Consider the following 22,094-nt stretch of genomic DNA (forward strand, 5'->3'; position numbering starts at 1 on the left):
TGCTTCCCTCGAGTGCATTGTTTAGAACATAATCATTAGAAAAGATCCAATCTGCCACAATGCGTGCCAGAAAAGCAAGATTGTACAAGCGTATATCTGGAAGTGCGAGACCTCCATAATCCTTTGCAAGGGATAGTTTGATCAGTGATATCCTAGGTCTTTTATCCTGCCAGATAAATCTTCTAAGCGTGCTATGAAGTAGACAGATGTTCCTCTCTAATAGTATTATTAATAGTGTTCTGTAAAATATAGAGCAGTTTAGGGAAAAGAACCATCTTTATGTTTAAATCTTTTTTTATTGATAAGAAAAACATTACACATAACAAAAAACTTATTCAAATAGATCAAATCCACTATGGCTTAGCTTGTCCATTATGAGTTGAAGTATACAGCAACATATCTATCCAGAAGCTGTGAGAAGTCTCTTGTTACTGTAATTTTAAAAAGTCATAGTAATCTGAGCAAAAAACTTATATATAAATCAGTATACAAAATAAGAAGAAAATAAATAAGGAAAAAAGACAATAATAAATTTAAATTAGAATATTCATTGAATGGATGCCAGAGAGTGGTCCGTCAACTGTGCATTTTCATGATGCCCAAAGAAGTCCAGGTTTCCCTATATCTGCCTACTCTTCATCTCACTTTCCCCTTCACCTCTTGTCGCTGTCTTACAAACCTAACTGGGGTAATCAAAATCACCCCTATAGTTCCAATAGAACCAAATTTCGTCATTCTTGATTTTAGTACCTAGCGACCATGAAGCGTGATCATACATATTGTATGTGTGTTGGATCTTGCATTTAATTTCCTGCCATGTCGGTGTGCCTACCTTCCAATGTTTCGCTATGCATGTCCTCACCACTGTGCACAGTATCCTGATAAATGTGTTTATTGGTCTGTTGTACTTTTGGATTCGTTCGTGGAGTAGTGCTTGTGCCATGCTGAGTTGCACCTGTTCATCTAATAGATAGCTAATCAGATTAAAAAGGGATTTCCATATAACTTGAACTCCTATATACTCCCATATCATATGGCGGTATGTACCTAATTCTCCGCATTCTCTATAGCATAATCCCGAATTAGCTTTTGATGTGTGAGGTTCTAAGTGGTGTCAGGTACCATCTGAATATTGTTTTCAGTGTATTCTCTCTAAGGTCTGCACTCAACAACCCTCTAGTAGCTGCTCCAAAAGTCTCGTTCCATTCGTCAGATTCTAAGGTCATGTCTAAGTCAGTTTCCCACCTAAGCATGAGTGTGGTTTTAGTTTTGGTCGTAGGTGTTTGAATGTCTAGATATATTCTGGAAATGGAGTGTTTTGGTCTCGTTGGGGAGCCGCATATATCCCCCAAGATAGATCTACCTCTAGTTGGTGTTGTCTGGAGAAATGCTTGTATGGATGAAGATATCTGAAGGTATAAAAACCAGTGTACCGCAATTGGGGACACTTTGTCCCTTATTTGGGTGTAGGTCATTATTTTGTTCTGTATTAGTAGGTCTGCCACTCGGTATAGTCCTTTGTTTTCCCATTTATTGATTTCTTTCTGTGGATCCCCGTGTAGTAGGTATCTAATTGCAGTAGTGATCCAATAGGGCACATCCCTTTTTTGTGTGCTAATTCTGCCCAAATATATTGTGTTGTCTCGCTTGTTATAGGGTGAAGTTGCCTTGCCTCTCGTGTGATAGTCTTATGTTCCCATAGAATGGCATCTGTTTTGTCCCATCTTCCCATATCTGACTCTAATTGTATCCAAAGAGCTTCCTCTTTGTTTCTGAGTATTAACGTGTCCAGTGCCAGTCTAGCCGCTTTGTAGTAATCGATTAGATTAGGAATTCCCAACCCTCCGAGGGTCTTATGCCGAGTCATAATTTTCCCCGCTATTCTGGCTATTTTCTTACCGCATATGAAAGCTAATATTTCGGATTGGATTTTATCGATATCGGGGTATATAATGCGTATGGGTAGGGCTCTAAAGAGGTAAAGCAATCAGGGTAGTATAGAAAAGAAAAGAACCATCTTTAATAGTGCAATTCGTCCAGAAATAGAGAGCGGTAGATTTTGCCAGCTCTTAAGTTTCTCCCTAAAATTTGTTAAGACTGGGGGTATATTAAGTTTGAGAAGCAAGAGGATGAGCTGAATCAAAAGAGTCAAATGCTGTAAAAATTTATTAGGAAGTCCATGGGTTAGTACATACAAAGTAGGTCACAGTCAGGGACGCCTGACGCGTTTCGCGCATGCGTAGATGCGCTTCTTCGGAAGCTAGTTAGAATCTCATAGTGACAGCTTTTTAAACATTTGGCGCACCAATCCAAGGACAGCTTGAGTTAAAACCAATCAGTGTGTCTCCATTGAACAAGCAAATAAAATAAGAAGTCTGATGTTTATTGCAACAATCATTGCTCAATAGAAAAAAACATAATTTATGTAAGAACTTACCTGATAAATTCATTTCTTTCATATTAGCAAGAGTCCATGAGCTAGTGACGTATGGGATATACATTCCTACCAGGAGGGGCAAAGTTTCCCAAACCTCAAAATGCCTATAAATACACCCCTCACCACACCCACAATTCAGTTTAACGAATAGCCAAGAAGTGGGGTGATAAAAAAGTGCGAAAGCATATAAAATAAGGAATTGGAATAATTGTGCTTTATACAAAATCATAACCACCACAAAAAAAAAAAGGGCGGGCCTCATGGACTCTTGCTAATATGAAAGAAATTAATTTATCAGGTAAGTTCTTACATAAATTATGTTTTCTTTCATGTAATTAGCAAGAGTCCATGAGCTAGTGACGTATGGGATAATGACTACCCAAGATGTGGATCTTTCCACACAAGAGTCACTAGAGAGGGAGGGATAAAATAAAGACAGCCAATTCCTGCTGAAAATAATCCACACCCAAAATAAAGTTTAACGAAAAACATAAGCAGAAGATTCAAACTGAAACCGCTGCCTGAAGTACTTTTCTACCAAAAACTGCTTCAGAAGAAGAAAATACATCAAAATGGTAGAATTTAGTAAAAGTATGCAAAGAGGACCAAGTTGCTGCTTTGCAGATCTGGTCAACCGAAGCGTCATTCCTAAACGCCCAGGAAGTAGAAACTGACCTAGTAGAATGAGCTGTAATTCTCTGAGGCGGAGTTTTACCCGACTCAACATAGGCAAGATGAATTAAAGATTTCAACCAAGATGCCAAAGAAATGGCAGAAGCTTTCTGGCCTTTTCTAGAACCGGAAAAGATAACAAATAGACTAGAAGTCTTACGAAAAGATTTCGTAGCTTCAACATAATATTTCAAAGCTCTAACAACATCCAAAGAATGCAACGATTTCTCCTTAGAATTCTTAGGATTAGGACATAATGAAGGAACCACAATTTCTCTACTAATGTTGTTGGAATTCACAACTTTAGGTAAAAATTCAAAAGAAGTTCGCAACACCGCCTTATCCTGATGAAAAATCAGAAAAGGAGACTCACAAGAAAGAGCAGATAATTCAGAAACTCTTCTGGCAGAAGAGATGGCCAAAAGGAACAAAACTTTCCAAGAAAGTAATTTAATGTCCAATGAATGCATAGGTTCAAACGGAGGAGCTTGAAGAGCTCCCAGAACCAAATTCAAACTCCAAGGAGGAGAAATTGACTTAATGACAGGTTTTATACGAACCAAAGCTTGTACAAAACAATGAATATCAGGAAGAATAGCAATCTTTCTGTGAAAAAGAACAGAAAGAGCAGAGATTTGTCCTTTCAAAGAACTTGTGGACAAACCCTTATCTAAACCATCCTGAAGGAACTGTAAAATTCTCGGTATTCTAAAAGAATGCCAGGAAAAATGATGAGAAAGACACCAAGAAATATAAGTCTTCCAGACTCTATAATATATCTCTCGAGATACAGATTTACGAGCCTGTAACATAGTATTAATCACAGAGTCAGAGAAACCTCTTTGACCAAGAATCAAGCGTTCAATCTCCATACCTTTAAATTTAAGGATTTCAGATCCTGATGGAAAAAAGGACCTTGTGACAGAAGGTCTGGTCTTAACGGAAGAGTCCACGGTTGGCAAGAGGCCATCCGGACAAGATCCGCATACCAAAACCTGTGAGGTCATGCCGGAGCTACCAGCAGAACAAACGAGCATTCCTTCAGAATCTTGGAGATTACTCTTGGAAGAAGAACTAGAGGAGGAAAGATATAGGCTGGATGATACTTCCAAGGAAGTGATAATGCATCCACTGCCTCCGCCTGAGGATCCCGGGATCTGGACAGATACCTGGGAAGTTTCTTGTTTAGATGAGACGCCATCAGATCTATTTCTGGAAGTTCCTACATTTGAACAATCTGAAGAAATACCTCTGGGTGAAGAGACCATTCGCCCGGATGCAACGTTTGGCGACTGAGATAATCCGCTTCCCAATTGTCTACACCTGGGATATGAACCGCAGAGATTAGACAGGAGCTGGATTTCGCCCAAACCAAAATTCGAGATACTTCTTTCATAGCCAGAGGACTGTGAGTCCCTCCTTGATGATTGATGTATGCCACAGTTGTGACATTGTCTGTCTGAAAACAAATGAACGATTCTCTCTTCAGAAGAGGCCAAAACTGAAGAGCTCTGAAAATTGCACGGAGTTCCAAAATATTGATCGGTAATCTCACCTCCTGAGATTCCCAAACTCCTTGTGCCGTCAGAGATCCCCACACAGCTCCCCAACCTGTGAGACTTGCATCTGTTGAAATTACAGTCCAGGTCGGAAGCACAAAAGAAGCCCCCTGAATTAAATGATGGTGATCTGTCCACCATGTTAGAGAGTGTCGAACAATCGGTTTTAAAGATATTAATTGAGATATCTTCGTGTAATCCTTGCACCATTGCTTCAGCATACAGAGCTGAAGAGGTCGCATGTGAAAACGAGCAAAGGGGATCGCGTCCGATGCAGCAGTCATAAGACCTAGAATTTCCATGCATAAGGCTACCGAAGGGAATGATTGTGACTGAAGGTTTCGACAAGCTGTAATCAACTTTAGACGTCTCTGGTCTGTTAAAGACAGAGTCATGGACACTGAATCCATCTGGAAACCCAGAAAGGTTACCCTTGTCTGAGGAATCAAAGAACTTTTTGGTAAATTGATCCTTAAACCATGATCTTGAAGAAACAACACAAGTCGATTCGTATGAGATTCTGCTAAATGTAAAGACTGAGCAAGTACCAAGATATCGTCCAAATAAGGAAATACCACAATACCCTGTTCTCTGATTACAGACAGCAGGGCACCGAGAACCTTTGTAAAAATTCTTGGAGCTGTAGCTAGGCCAAACGGCAGAGCCACAAACTGGTAATGCTTGTCCAGAAACGAGAATCTCAGGAACTGATAATGATCTGGATGAATCGGAATATGCAGATATGCATCCTGTAAATCTATTGTGGACATATAATTCCCTTGCTGAACAAAAGGTAAGATAGTCCTTACAGTTACCATCTTGAACGTTGGTATCCTTACATAACGATTCAATATTTTTAGATCCAGAACTGGTCTGAAAGAATTCTCCTTCTTTGGTACAATGAAGAGATTTGAATAAAACCCCATCCCCTGTTCCGGAACTGGAACTGGCATAATTACTCCAGTCAACTCTAGATCTGAAACACATTTCAGAAATGCTTGAGCTTTTACTGGATTTACTGGGACACGGGAAAGAAAAAATCTCTTTGCAGGAGGTCTCAACTTGAAACCAATTCTGTACCCTTCTGAAACAATGCTCTGAATCCAAAGATTGTGAACAGAATTGATCCAAATTTCCTTGAAAAAACGTAACCTGCCCCCTACCAGCTGAGCTGGAATGAGGGCCGCACCTTCATGTGGACTTAGAAGCAGGCTTTGCCTTTCTAGCTGGCTTGGATTTATTCCAGACTGGAGATGGTCTCCAAACTGAAACTGCTCCTGAGGATGAAGGATCAGGCTTTTGTTCTTTGTTGAAACGAAAGGAACGAAAACGATTATTAGCCCTGTTTTTACCTTTAGATTTTTTATCCTGTGGTAAAAAAGTTCCTTTCCCACCAGTAACAGTTGAAATAATGGAATCCAACTGAGAACCAAATAATTTGTTACCCTGGAAAGAAATGGAAAGTAAAGTTGATTTAGAAGCCATATCAGCATTCCAAGTTTTAAGCCATAAAGCTCTTCTAGCTAAAATAGCTAGAGACATAAACCTGACATCAACTCTGATAATATAAAAAATGGCATCACAGATAAAATTATTAGCATGCTGAAGAAGAATAATAATATCATGAGAATCACGATGTGTTACTTGTTGCGCTAAAGTTTCCAACCAAAAAGTTGAAGCTGCAGCAACATCAGCCAAAGATATAGCAGGTCTAAGAAGATTACCTGAACACAGATAAGCTTTTCTTAGAAAGGACTCAATTTTCCTATCTAGAGGATCCTTAAACGAAGTACCATCTGACGTAGGAATAGTAGTACGTTTAGCAAGGGTAGAAATAGCCCCATCAACTTTAGGGATCTTGTCCCAAAATTCTAATCTGTCAGACGGCACAGGATATAATTGCTTAAAACGTTTAGAAGGAGTAAATGAATTACCCAAATTATCCCATTCTTTGGAAATTACTGCAGAAATAGCATTAGGAATAGGAAAAACTTCTGGAATAACCACAGGAGCTTTAAATACCTTATCTAAACGTTTAGAATTAGTATCAAGAGGACCAGAATCCTCTATTTCTAAAGCAATTAGTACTTCTTTAAGTAAAGAACGAATAAATTCCATTTTAAATAAATATGAAGATTTATCAGCATCAACCTCTGAGACAGAATCCTCTGAACCAGAGGAATCATCAGAATCAGAATGATGATGTTCATTTAAAAATTCATCTGTAGGGAGAGAAGTTTTAAAAGATTTTTTACGTTTACTAGAAGGAGAAATAACAGACATAGCCTTCTTTATGGATTCAGAAACAAAATCTCTTATATTATCAGGAACATTCTGCACCTTAGATGTTGAAGGAACTGCAACAGGCAATGGTACTTTACTAAAGGAAATATTATCTGCTTTAACAAGTTTGTCATGACAATCAATACAAACAACAGCTGGAGGAATAGCTACCAAAAGTTTACAGCAGATACACTTAGCTTTGGTAGATTCAGCACTTGACAGCGATTTTCCTGTAGTATCTTCTGACTCAGATGCAACGTGAGACATCTTGCAATATGTAAGAGAAAAAACAACATATATATAAAGCAAAATTGATAAAATTCCTTAAATGACAGTTTCAGGAATGGGAAAAAATGCCAAAGAACAAGCTTCTAGCAACCAGAAGCAATAAAAAATGAGACTTAAATAATGTGGAGACAAAAGTGACGCCCATATTTTTTCGCGCCAAATAAGACGCCCACATTATTTGGCGCCTAAATGCTTTTTGGCGCCAAAAATGACGCCACATCCGGAACGCCGACATTTTTGGCGCAAAATAACGTCAAAAAATGACGCAACTTCCGGCGACACGTATGACGCCGGAAACGGAAATAGAATTTTTGCGCCAAAAAAGTCCGCGCCAAGAATGACGCAATAAAATGAAGCATTTTCAGCCCCCTCGAGCCTAACAGCCCACAGGGAAAAAGTCAAATTTTAAGGTAAGAAAAATGTTAAATTAAAATGCATTATCCCAAATATGAAACTGACTGTCTGAAAATAAGGAAAGTTGAACATTCTGAGTCAAGGCAAATAAATGTTTGAATACATATATTTAGAACTTTATAAACAAAGTGCCCAACCATAGCTAGGAGTGTCACAGAAAATAAGACTTACTTACCCCAGGACACTCATCTACATATAGCAGATAGCCAAACCAGTACTGAAACGAGAATCAGCAGAGGTAATGGTATATATAAGAGTATATCGTCGATCTGAAAAGGGAGGTAAGAGATGAATCTCTACGACCGATAACAGAGAACCTATGAAATAGACCCCTTAGAAGGAGATCACTGCATTCAAATAGGCAATACTCTCCTCACATCCCTCTGACATTCACTGCACGCTGAGAGGAAAACCGGGCTCCAACTTGCTGCGGAGCGCATATCAACGTAGAATCTAGCACAAACTTACTTCACCACCTCCATCGGAGGCAAAGTTTGTAAAACTGAATTGTGGGTGTGGTGAGGGGTGTATTTATAGGCATTTTGAGGTTTGGGAAACTTTGCCCCTCCTGGTAGGAATGTATATCCCATACGTCACTAGCTCATGGACTCTTGCTAATTACATGAAAGAAATGTAATATTCAGTGGGTGCACACTGCGGTACTCAAGCTGCGCAAGAAACAAACATAATAATAGAAGTATATCATGAAGCACATCTGTATGGAATCTAAGCAAGAGATAATTCATAAAGAGCATCTGTTCTTATTTCTTGGTAGATGTCAAATAGATGACAATCCGATGTAGCAATAAAGGGGTGATCTATCTTATCCAGTGTACATGCCAAAAGCAGTATTTAGGTGAAATGTCACGTACCTACGTACAAGAATTTGAGAACATCTAAACTTAATTGAAAAAGGAGATCAAGAAACAAGATTGTACGAACACTTTAGGAGTGTACATAATAATAACATTAAGGATCTCAGTTATTGGGGCATATGTAAGGTTAAAAAAACCATGGTGGGGAGGCGATTTTGACACAAATGATTTATGATATGGGCACCCTATTTCCACTTGGCCTTAACTCTGAACTGGACCTAAACCCCTTTATTTTGGATTAATATATAATAGTATAGCCTGGCTACATGGCTAGTCTAAATTCATGGTACACAGTAACATTATCGATTTACACTATTTTAGTGGCTAATTTATGAACTGTCTACTATGTATGACAGTATAGTTATGTACAGGGACCCGTCATGGATAATACTATGTAATCTAAAGAAGGCTCCTTGAATGTATGATTAGTAAACTTTATTGCACTGTTGGCAGAAATATATATACAGGTGGCCCTCGGTTTACGCCGGTTCAATTTGCGCCATTTCAGAATAACAACCTTTTTATTCAGTCATGTGACTGCTATTGAAAAGCTTTTGGAAAGCAATGCACTAATTAAAATAGCCAGTAGGTGGAGCTGTCTGCTTGTTTTGCAGCAAAGTTATGCAACTTAACAGCCTTAAATTGATCTGTGTACACAGATCAGACCAGATCTATCGAGCAAAATTTAGCAGGCACTTCCCTATTATCTTCCTGTCCAGCAGCTTCAGGTGAGTGTGCCTAACTGCTTATTAATCACTGCAGATTGAAATGCATAGAATAGGTGCAGACCCAATATTATCTAACATGCTAACAATTCAGAGAACTGCTTGCAGATAAATGCAAGTAAAAAAACGTTTTTGTTCATTAAACTTAGTTTGATGATGATACAATCTATATTATTAGGTTTATAATGCTGTTTAGCATGTAAAGTCTTAATTTCAAAGCTTTAAAAATAATATATTAGGTGTTACTTATGACAATTTTGGGAGGGGCCTGGAACCTAACTCCCTCACTTCCCATTGACTTACATATAAACTGGGTTTCAATTTACAACGGTTTCAATTTACAACCATTCATCCTGGAACCTAACCCCCGGCGTAAACTGAGGGCTACCTGTATATAGAATATGATAATTCAAGTATTTGATACAGAATATGGCACTTGATTTAGCTGTATTTGTTCAACACTATTTAAACAATGGTTACCCTGAATATGCCTTAATACATGCAAATAATTTTAATATGCTTCTATCAAACTTAACAATATACTTGGTGTGACTTAGTTAAGATTACTGCAATTAATTTTAGCCTAACATGTTATTAGAATATAGATTCCATACATTTTGATTTCACATTTATTTGTTTATAGTAAGTTTTATAATGGTATATGTCCACAGTAAAAATGGATACCACCTTAAATAATACCACCTTTACAGATTATATTGAAAAGAAAAAAGATCCATCCAATCACCTATTAAGATGTGTGTATAACCATCTTGATAAAGCTGTGGTAACGGTGAAATGAGTTGATGGCATATGTTACGGTACCAACAGGATACCAAGGGTTAATACCAGGGAACAATGTCCTGCATACAGAATCAGCACTTCACAACCTCGATCAGTTTCCCTGCAAACATGAGACCAAGCTCCACATTTCAGGTTTAAAAAAGAATATATTTATTAAAGGCTGAATGCCTAGTATTTATACAGGTTTTGACCCCAGATGGGGGGGTTGAATATAACCCTGGCTTCAGGTTACAGAGGGCATTGGTTAAACAGTAAAGCAAACATATGAACAATGCATCAAACCTCTAAGAATTGTCTATTCACAGGTAAAACAGATTAACATATTAAGTACTCAGACAATCTGATGTTGGGCAGTCTAGTTAACATAATCACACAAAACCCAATCAGTTTACCTAGACAGACTCCTGAGACACAATCAGATCTTAAACATACATAGAATACATCTTATTACAGAATATAGGAACAGTTCTTATTAGCTATAAAGTCTTTTATGCCCACTTGGCTTATAGAGTCACAATTGCTCCCACAAGGGGCACTCACACCCTGTACCCATCCTGTATTTATGGATACAGGGTGACATAGACATAAGACAGAGTTATGAAAGTACATGGGGTGTCCAGCATATAAAATTCCATATTTCCATGCAGTCTCTGGGTATCTTTAAGCCCATGTACCTCCAGCCCAAAGAATGTTCCATAACAGGCCCTCCAATGTACAGTGGCGAGATTGGTTTCGTCACATCTCTCCCCTTTTCCAAACAGACTAACAGGGTATCTGACCTCCTGCCGGTCAGTGCCCTGGTTAGTCCAGCAACCCACCCATAAAACACAATTAGTAGTACAGCCCACCCACAATAAATGGTTACTACACCTGAGTACGGGGAAAACTTGTCCATGTCCAGGTGCCTCACCACAGCTGTGTGGGGGACTGGTACGCTGAATTGGTGGGTTGCGAGGTGGGCAGAGACCAGCTGTACTCTGCCCGGGTGCCAGCACTACCATGGAAGTAGCCTGGTGGGAGCCTGGTTGCTGGAGGGGCAGACCGACTGTCTCCCTTTTGGATACATAGCTGTGCTGCTGGAGGGGGAGACCAATCGTCTCCCCTTTGGCTAAACAGCCGTGTTGCTGGGGGACAGGACCAACTGTCCCTACCCCTTGTAACGCAGCCTGCCGCTGGGGAATGGAGTCTGGGCTCCCAATTCCCTGTATATCACTCTGCTGCTGGGGGACAGGACCAACTGTCTGTGCCCCCTGTAACTCAGCCTGCCGCTGGGGAATGGAGTCTGGATCTGGGTCTTTCACCTTGCTGTCCTGCTGAGCCTTCCCAATGGAGTGGAAGAGATCTCGGTAGTCCTGCTCCAGTTCCCACTCCAGGGCTGCTAAGTGAGCCAGGTCTGGCTCTACTTCATGGGGGTCAGCCCAGTCATGCCTAGCCTCCCTCTCATAGAAAATGTCCTGAAGTCTGGTCTGCGCAGGGCTCCCAAAGTCAGGCTCTGCAAAGGACTCCCATAACAAGCCAGGACCATCAAACTCCTCTCCCTCTGGTTTGTCATGCTCAGCTGTCCAGGGTATATACTGTGCCATATACCACCAGAGCGCCTGGTAGGCATGTCAGTTTGCTGGGACAATCCATCTGTATTCCCGTTATGAGAGAGAATTCCTGTCCATACAAACAAGGGTTCAAATTCCTCAGTGCCCAGACCAGGGCCAAACAGTCCTTCAAAATCCCATCAGCTTCTTTACGAGTTTTCTGTACCTGCTCTTTATAGGTATCCACAATCCCTTCATACTGACATAGGGTGCCCTTGAGTTGCTGCACCTCACTATGAGCCAGCGTCAGCTTCTCCTCAAGTGTCGCTAAGTTTGTCTTTAATGTTTCATGTCCCACTCTCAAGCTGGTGTTTTCTGCAGTCTGTCGGTGCAGCTTGTCTAGCAGAGATTCACGTTCTAAACGTGCTTTTTCCTCTGCGCTCCTCTTCTCCTTCATCAGCGCATTGTAACGGGACCTCCACATATCAATAGCGGATAGAGATTTACTGAGCTCAGCGTCCTGGGGCTTAGCAGCAGGTGGGTCAGTCTCTGCTGCACGGATCTGGGCACGGGTAGTCACAGGGTTAACATCAGCGGGACCCATAGGAGCGTAGGCAGAAACAAGGGGGGCCAAGTCATTTCCAAGAAGAACATCAGCAGGTAAGTCCTTCTTGACCCCCACATTCACAGGTCTAGCGCCCACTCCCCAATCCAAATGTACCCTGGCAACAGGTAGGCTGAACACATCGCCCCCTGCTACCCTCACAGCCACAGTGTCTCCAGTGTACTGTTTCTCAGACACCAAGTTCTTTTGAAGCATGGTCATGGTAGCACCAGTATCCCGTAGACCACTGACCTTCTTCCCATTCACTTTAACCAGTTGCCGGTTATTCCGGTGGGCAGCTTGCACAAGGTCTGCCTCATGTAGGATGCTCCAGCATTCTTGCGCCTCTACGTAGCGGGCCGCAGGCTGAGGATTACGTGGGATTCCGCCGGCGGGTCTTCTCCAGAACTGCGCTTGGTTCGCTGCGTTTAGGGGACACTCTGGTCTTTTGTGCCCTAGTTGCTTACATCTAAAGCACCGAATAGGTTGTGAGTAGCACCGCGAATTGAACAGGGCTCTCTGAGGGTAGTTCGTGGCCGGAGGCCTTGTGGTATAGCGGTGCGCCGGGGTTTGGTAACTGGCAGCTGCTGGGGTGACTGGGGGTCTGTACTCCACTCTAGCAGGGGGCTTAGTGGTAGCAGTGTCCAGTTTGCGGGCATCCGTATACTCATCTGCCAAGCGAGCCGCTTCCTGCAGGGTGGAGGGTTTACGGTCCCGAACCCACTCTCTAACTCCTGCGGGTAACTTGTCGAAGCAATGTTCCAACAGGAATAGCTGCAGCACCTCTTCCCCAGATATGGCTTGGCACCCCGCTATCCAGTGAGCTGCTGTGCGGTGCACCTTACATGCCCACTCAAGGTAGGAATCTCCAGCTAATTTAACAGTGTCTCTGAACCGCCTCCGGTATGCCTCCGGTGTAACCACATACCTGGAGAGCAGAGCCTCTTTTACAGTATTATAATCCCTGACTTCCTCATCTGGAATGGCCCGAAAAGCCTCTCTGGCCCGGCCGGATAATTTTCCAGATAATATCGTGACCCAGTCCTCTGCGGGTACCTTGTGTAGTGCACATTGCCTCTCAAAATCCGCAAGGTACCCAACAATCTGTCCTTCTGTTTCCAGGAAGTTTTTAAAAGCTGCAAAATTTACTTTTCTCTTTTCCATCTTAGTCAGTATTGTAATAATCCCCCTCTTCCTGAGGTTAGTCGCTTGCCACCAATTGTTACGGTACCAACAGGATACCAAGGGTTAATACCAGGGAACAATGTCCTGCATACAGAATCAGCACTTCACAACCTCGATCAGTTTCCCTGCAAACATGAGACCAAGCTCCACATTTCAGGTTTAAAAAAGAATATATTTATTAAAGGCTGAATGCCTAGTATTTATACAGGTTTTGACCCCAGATGGGGGGGTTGAATATAACCCTGGCTTCAGGTTACAGAGGGCATTGGTTAAACAGTAAAGCAAACATATGAACAATGCATCAAACCTCTAAGAATTGTCTATTCACAGGTAAAACAGATTAACATATTAAGTACTCAGACAATCTGATGTTGGGCAGTCTAGTTAACATAGTCACACAAAACCCAATCAGTTTACCTAGACAGACTCCTGAGACACAATCAGATCTTAAACATACATAGAATACATCTTATTACAGAATATAGGAACAGTTCTTATTAGCTATAAAGTCTTTTATGCCCACTTGGCTTATAGAGTCACAATTGCTCCCACAAGGGGCACTCACACCCTGTACCCATCCTGTATTTATGGATACAGGGTGACATAGACATAAGACAGAGTTATGAAAGTACATGGGGTGTCCAGCATATAAAATTCCATATTTCCATGCAGTCTCTGGGTATCCTTAAGCCCATGTACCTCCAGCCCAAAGAATGTTCCATAACAGGCCCTCCAATGTACAGTGGCGAGATTGGTTTCGTCACAGCATATTTTAAGAAAGGATCTCATTTATAAATGGAAGATTGCACAAGATTAAATATAACTATTTTTAAAAACTCTGCACAGAGTAGGGATTCAACAGAAACTACGTCTATCCTTCATTGATTAGCTGCCCAAACCAGGTGATACGGAAACACCAACAACATCAGACAAGGAACTTCAGGGAGAAGCGGGGAATAGGCTAGCTACCATACAGGGCTTTGCAGACACCGGTGCCGAGGCTCATCTGAACGGCTAACATAGTAAGCTACTACGGAGATCCAGGGAGCCGGTCCAGTCTATAAGGTAGGCACATAAAGGGGTGTATAAGCCTGTATGTGTGACGCTAGCAACACCACTGGCAGTTTGGACTAATACACAGTTGTCTTTGAACAAACTTATCTATCACTTGAGCGTTACTGGAGCAATACCATAAATTGGGCAAAGTTTATCCAAACAAAAAAGTGTTAACAATATCATCAAAGAATAGACACATTGTATACAGAACACTAAAGTTGAAAAAGCATTAAGGACTTCCCAAAGTTGTTTGTTCTTCACACCATAGGTGCTTGTTTCCTTATACTATGGATATAAGAATATGCAGTGAGCCTTTTTATGTTTTAATTACATTAAGGTTTTTTATGCAAGTGATATATCTTTGATTTGTATATATGTTTAGGATATGACCAGTCATTTTTTATAATTTATAAAATTCTTGTGAATATTAAACTTTCATATATATGTTTTTGCAATTTAAAGAACCAAATTTTTGCTTTCTTTTTGTTTTTAAATAAGTATTATGGTATATACCACTGCCAATTAGACAGATATATATAGACCGTACCCTTTAGCTGCAAAGTGCACATATACACTTTTAAATCTAGTATCAAATACCTTCTACTTCTTAATAATAGACGTCACTGTGCTTCTTGGCATTGATAAAGCCTTTGATGTTTTCTTGTATCCATCTCCTGACTTGTGCCTGTCCACAACATTATCCCAGAGTTCTTTGACAGTGCCTTGTCACCCATAGTTGATTGTTTGCTTAAGTTGCACTACCAGGGAATGAGAGGCTCCAGGAAAGCTCTTATCATGCTGAGCTAATCAATATGCTCACAGCTGATCACAGTTGAAGGTAAAATGACTTTGTGTTTGCCGTTGAGAAGGTTATTAGCTACACCTGATTGAGTTTAAATATAATTTTAGGAGGGGGTGATCCTTTTTCCAACTCGGTAATTCTGTTTTTGAATTGTCTTTATTTTTGCCTGACGTGTTGGTGTTATATGCTTCACTTGGATGTTATAAGTTGCACTGAGTAATTACAACTGGATAAACAAAAACTGTGTCTGTCTTAATTTCAGGCTGCAAAGCAACAAAATGTGATTATTTTCTAGAGGGGTGATTATTTTCAAAACCCACTGTACATCTGTAAATACATATATACACATAAATAGACATATATATATATATATATATATATATATATATATATATCTTTAGACATGTATATATCTCAATGTTAAAGCTTTTTGTCTTCCTTTTTTTAAAAAAACCTGAGATCTCATATCTTTGAGCCCTTATATCTTTTGTTATGCAATATTTTTTAATCATTTTTTAATAATTTTATTAGATGGTGTTATTATGAGTGTAACTGTACTTTGTTATGTATATTTGGTGTGTTTTGTTACACTTTTTTGTTGTTTTGTGATCTCGTTTACTTTCAACTTGTAATACCAGTACAATTTAACCTGTGCGAAACGAACGCAAAAAAACTATCGTTTGCACTACACACATAGTCTGGCCCTTGGGCTTTGGTCTGCAGACAACAAAGCTAGCCACAATCATACTTTTAATATAAAGTACATTGTTTTGCAGCTGCAATAAGTTATATCCAATTATGAAAGCTGTAGCATGGTTAGCCTTTAATAGTTAGTATGGTGCATTTCAAGTTTCGAGAATTAGAAAATTCACAGTTTTCAAAGGTAAATTACATTAAAAATTGGCAAAATATACAATATATTGCAAATTTGTTTCATTACACATTACTAAACGTTTTACATAAAATCTCAATGTGTTTACTGTTCCTTTAACTACTTTTTTCAGGAGTTAAATGAACTTGCTAACCTCTGCATTTTTGTGTTGCATCTTTGTTTTGAAAAAATATGTCAGCCTTGCTGTACTCCATACAGAAAAGACAGTTGTTTATACATTTACAGGTGGATTCTTTCACCACCCCAACATTTTCGGAATCCACCTGGATGCAGCGTAGGCAAACAAAGCATTAAGAAAAAAAAACATGTAACCGCCCGCACAAGATATTAACAAAAAAAGCACGCAACCGCCTGCACAAAATAACAGAAAAACCTAACAGACCACACGAAGTATAACAAACACATAAACTGCCAACCCCCACATCGCAAAATAATAAAGTAATTAACACCTAATCCATAAATTAAACAACGCAAATAACATAATTAAACAATTAACCCCTAAACTGCAAACCCCCACATCGCAATAAACCTTAAACCGCCAAACCCCCACATCGCAATAAACCTAATTAACCTTTTAACTCCTATACCACCAACCCCCTACAACGTAAATAACTAATTTCATTACTAAGCCCCCTAACCTAACACCCCCTAAATTAATCCCAATTACATAAAATACTGTTACAATTAAAATAAAAAATTCTAACATTAATTTAAAAATAAAACCTAAGATTAAATTACAAAAAAAATATCTAAAATTACAAAATATAAAAAAGTCTAAAATTACAGAAAAAAATGAACAAAATTATCAAAAATAAAAACAAATAAATCTAATCTAATACCCCTATGAAAATAAAAATCCCCCCAAAATAAAAACACCCCCTAAACTAAACTACCTATAGCCCTTAAAAGGGCCTTTTGTATGGCATTGCCCTAAGTTAAACAGCTCTTTTACATGAAAAAAATGCTGTCCCCCTAACCCCCTAAAAGTAAAACAACCCCACCCACCAAACCCCCCAAAATAAAAAATCATAACACTAAGAAAACCTAAGCTATCCATTGCACCTAAAGTGGCATTTGTATGGGCATTACCCTTAAAAGGCAATCAGCTCTTTTACAGCCCAAAAATCCCTAATCTAAAAAAACCAACTAACACTAAACTACCAATAGCCCTTAAAATGGCCTTTGTACCAATTACCCCTAACAGTAAAACCCACCCAACCAACCCCCCAAAATAAAAAACTAAGTCTAAAAAAACTAAGCTACCCATTGCCCCTAAATGGTCATTTGTATGAGCAATCAGCTCTTTAGTGTCCATTAAAAATGAAAAAAAAAAACTAATCTAAAAAAAACACACAAAAAACAAAACAAAAAAAACCTAAGTCTAACCACGAAATAGGTACTCACAGTTCCTGAAGTCCGGCGGTGAAGGTCTTCTTCCAGGCGGCTCCATCATCTTCTTTCTTCAATTGGAGCAAAGGCGGCACAGAGGTGTGGAGCGGTCTTCCCCGATGCATGGATCCGGAGCAGCAGTCCTCAGCGGCGTGGAGGCTCCTCTTCATGCAGTCGTCTGCTGCACACTGAAGATTGAATAAAAGGTACCCCATTTATATTGGGGTACCTTACATTCCTATTGGCTGAAATTTTGAAATCAGCCAATTGGATGAGAGCTACTGAAATCTTATTGGCTGATTTGAACATCCAATATGATTTCAGTAGCTGTAATCCTATTGGCTGATTTCAACATTTTAGCCAATAGGAATGCATGGTACTCCAATTCGCATGCGGTACCTTCCATTCAATTTTTAGTGTACAACGTAGATCGTATGAAGAAGAGCCTCCATGCCGATGAGGACCACTGCTCTGGATCGCACATTGGGGAAATACCGATCCGCAACGCCTTTTCTCCGGGTGAAGATATAAGATGATGGAGCCACCTGGAAGAAGACCGTCGCCTCCAGACTTCAGGAACTGTAAGTACCTATTTCAGTTTTATTTTTTTGGGTGTATTTTATTTTTTAGATTAGGGCTTTTTTTATTTTTTAATTGACACTAAAGAGCTGATTGCCCTTTTAAAGGCAATGCCCATACAAATGCTCCTTTAGGGGCAATGGGTAGCTTAGGTATTTTTAGACTTATTTTTTTTATTTTGGGGAATTGGTTGGGTGGGGGGTTTACTGTTAGGGGGTAATTGTTAATTTTTTTAGCTAAAAGAGCTGTTTAACGTATCCACCAATTAGCAAGCACTACCTAGGCTCTGAACCAAAAATGGGCTGGCTCCTAAGCTTGCATTCTTGCTTTTCAAATAAAGATACCAAGAGAACAAAGAAAAATTGATAATAGAAGTAATTTAGAAAGGTGCCTAAAATTGCACGCTCTATCTGAATCATAAAAAAATAAATATGGGTTTATTATCCCGTTAAGCCTTAGCATGGAGGCTGGGAAATGGTCTAGGTGTCATAACCTGTCTTTTACCCTTGTGGCAGATACTTATTCAGAACAGTTCAAATGTTTTTAGAATAATTATGCTAGTAATAAATAACATTACTCTCATATTTCTTATTAACAGATGAACTCACAAACTGCTGTTATCCTTGTCATGGTCAGAGTGCAGATGCTTCTTCCAGTCTTCTTCAAAAACAAAGAAACCACATAGGAAATTTATGTTCTGAATGTGGGAAATGCTTCACAGATAAATCATTTCTTTTTGACCATCTGAAATCTCATGCAGGAAATAAAGCATTTCCATGTTCTGACTGTGGGACATGTTTTACTCAAAATTCAGATCTTATTCATCATCAGAAAATTCATACAGGAGAGAAAGCATTTTCATGTTTTGAATGTGGAAAAAGTTTTACTTGGAAATCATATCTTATTAGGCATCACAAAGTTCACACAGGAGAAAAAGCATTTTCATGTTCTGAATGTGGGAAATGTTTTCCTCAGAAATCTACTCTGATTACACATCAGAAAATTCATACAGGAGAGAAATCATTTTCATGTTCTGAATGTGGGAAATGTTTTACTCAGAAATCATCTCTTATTACACATCAGAAAATTCATACAGGAGAGAAAGCATTTTCATGTTCTGAATGTGGGAAATGTTTTACTTTGAAATCATTACTTATTAGGCATCACAAAGTTCACACAGGAGAAAAAGCATTTTCATGTTCTGAATGTGGGAAATGTTTTACTCAGAAATTATCTCTTATTACACATCAGAAAATTCATACAGGAAAGAAAGCATTTTCATGTTCTGAATGTGGTAAATGTTTTACTTTGAAATCATATCTTATTAGGCATCACAAAGTTCACACAGGACAAAAAGCATTTTCATGTTCTGACTGTGGGAAATGTTTTCCTCAGAAATCCTCTCTTATTACACATCAGAAAATTCATACAGGAGAGAAAGCATTTTCATGTCCTGAATGTGGGAAATGTTTTACTCAGAAATCATCTCTTATTACACATCAGAAAATTCATACAGGAGAGAAAGCATTTTCATGTTCTGACTGTGAGAAATGTTTTACTCTAAAATCATGTCTTATTACACATCAGAAAATTCATACAGGAGAGAGAGAATTTTCATGTTCTGACTGTGGGAAATGTTTTACTCAGAAATCCAATCTTATTGAACATCAGAAAATTCATACAGGAGAGAAAGCATTTTCATGTTCTGTCTGTGGGAAACGTTTTACTCGGAAATCATATCTTATTATGCATCACAAAATTCACACAGGAGAAAAGGCATTTTCATGTTCTGACTGTGGGAAATGTTTTACTCAGAAATCATGTCTTAATAGGCATCACAAAATTCACACTGGAGAAAAAGGAATTTTCATGTTCTGACTTTGGGAAATATTTTTTTTGGAAATCAAATCTTATTGATTATCTGAAAATTCATACAGGAGAGAAAGAACTTTCATGTTTTGGCTGTGGAAAATGTTTTACCAGAAAATCAACTCTTATTGATCATTAGAAAATCAATACAGGAAAGAAAGCATTTTCATGTTATATATATAAATATTTTTTTTATTGAGATGATATATGTATGAAAGAAGTTTTGATTTCGGAACATAGTCTTCGAATGACTTACAATACAAACAATTCATAAAATGAACATATAAACATGTTGCCATGTCATATATCAGTGCAGATGGATGATCAAAGTTCAATGGCAGAATATAAGAAAATATATAAATGAGAGAAAGGATTTTTATGTTATGAATGTGATAAATACACTAAAAGAAAATGAATACCCGTTAAGACACAAACAATAATAAATCAAACAAAAACAATGTGTTAGTGCAAAAAGGATATTCCAAAAAAGTCAATTGGAGATTAAGTGCCAACTCCAAAAGTGCATATAGGATCCCAGGGATTACTTCTCAGTAGAAACAAATGCTGCAGTTGAACTCCAAGGGTTAATTTAACCTCAAATAAAACAGATCAATGCTGCCAATAGTGAAGTCCTGTCACACTACAGAGTTAATTTACTTGTAAGTTGTATACTCACATGCTGCAGTGCTTCACATCAAGCTCTAGATATAAACGCAACAGGAGCAGATAGAAGTGAACTCAGATGAATGTTAAAACAATTTATTAAAACATGTGTTTAAAATCACAGGGGTTTAAAGAGAACTACCACAGCTAGAACATCAGTATATTGCATAGATTGTATATTGTAAATGATGTCTATGATTACGGTTTGCAGTTCAGAAGGTTGGACTCTGCCCACAACGTGATGTCACACGCTCAAATCCGACGATCGTTTCACCAAATTGTCGCTTGGCTTTTTCAGTATACAGATTTTCTAGCTGTGATTGTTCTCTGTAAACCCCTGTGATTTTAAACACGTTTTAATAAATTTATTTTAACGTTCATCTGAGTTCACTTCTATATGCTCCTGTTGGAGTCTTTCATTGCGTTTATCTATCTAGAGCTTGATGTGCATGTGAGTATACAACTTACATGTGAATTAACTCTGTAGTCTCACAGGACTTCACTATTGGCAGCATTGATCTGTTTTATTTAAGGTTGACCCTTGGAGTTCAAATGTAGCATTTGTGTAGCATGAAATATACCAAAATGGGCCTAGATCAAGTAATCCCTGGGATCACATATGCACTTTTGGAGTTGGCACTTAAAGGGACACTGAACACAATTTTTCTTTCTTTCATGATTCAGATATAGCATGACTTTTTAAGCAACTTTCTAATTTACTCCTATTATCAATTTGTCTTAGTTCTCTTGCTATCTTTATTTTAAAAGCAGGAATGTAAATCTTAGCAGCCAGCCCATTTTAGGTTCAGCACCATGGATAGCGCATGCTTATTGGAGGATTACATTTATCCACCAATAAGCAAGCATAACCCAGGTTCTCAACCAAAAATGGGCCGGCTCCTATGCATCACATTCCTGCTTTTTAAATAAAGATAGCAAGAGAACAAATACAATTTGATAATAGGAGTAAATTAGAAAGTTGCTTAAAACTGCATGCTCTGTCTGAATCATGAAAGAAAAAATGTGGGTTTAGTGTCCCTTTAATCTCCATTTGACTTTTTTGGACATATCCTTTTTGCACTAACATTGTTTTTGTTTGAATGTGATAAATGTTTTGCTTAAAAATTTAAATCTTATTACTTAATTTTAACTTATTACTTAACTTATTACTTAATTTTTAAACTCTTAAGTGCAGAGACATTTATTCATCATCAGTACAATGTCTAGAGTGCTGGTGATGACTACATGTGGACCTCTGGTGGACAAGCTTTAGGAACTGTGTAAGGATCCCTCTGCATATCAAGTGGTTACTAGGTGGCCTAGTGCGTTTGTCATCCCCAGGGAAATCTGGGGTTCCTATATAGGTTTGAATAGCCAAGTGATCATCTAGCACAATTAAAGTGTGTCTTTATTTGAGTTTCATGTGAGGGAGTCCCTATGTGCAGAGCCACAGTGCGTTCGGTGCTCCGGCT

General features: G+C 38.9%; 1 protein-coding gene across 1 annotated transcript in view; it reads left to right on the forward strand.

The window, feature by feature from the left end:
• Positions 1 to 20,133, forward strand: part of LOC128657126 (gastrula zinc finger protein XlCGF26.1-like) — a 58,350-nt gene extending 38,217 nt beyond the window's left edge. Inside the window, exon 6 of the mRNA XM_053711373.1 lies at positions 18,689 to 20,133. Coding sequence (XP_053567348.1) covers positions 18,689 to 19,968 — 1,280 coding nt within the window. The 3' untranslated portion in view covers positions 19,969 to 20,133. The remainder of the gene's footprint in view (positions 1 to 18,688) is intronic.
• Positions 20,134 to 22,094: the final 1,961 nt, after the last annotated feature.

This window comes from Bombina bombina, chromosome 4 (assembly GCF_027579735.1).
Source record: "Bombina bombina isolate aBomBom1 chromosome 4, aBomBom1.pri, whole genome shotgun sequence".
Classification (NCBI taxonomy): Eukaryota; Metazoa; Chordata; class Amphibia; order Anura; family Bombinatoridae; genus Bombina; species Bombina bombina.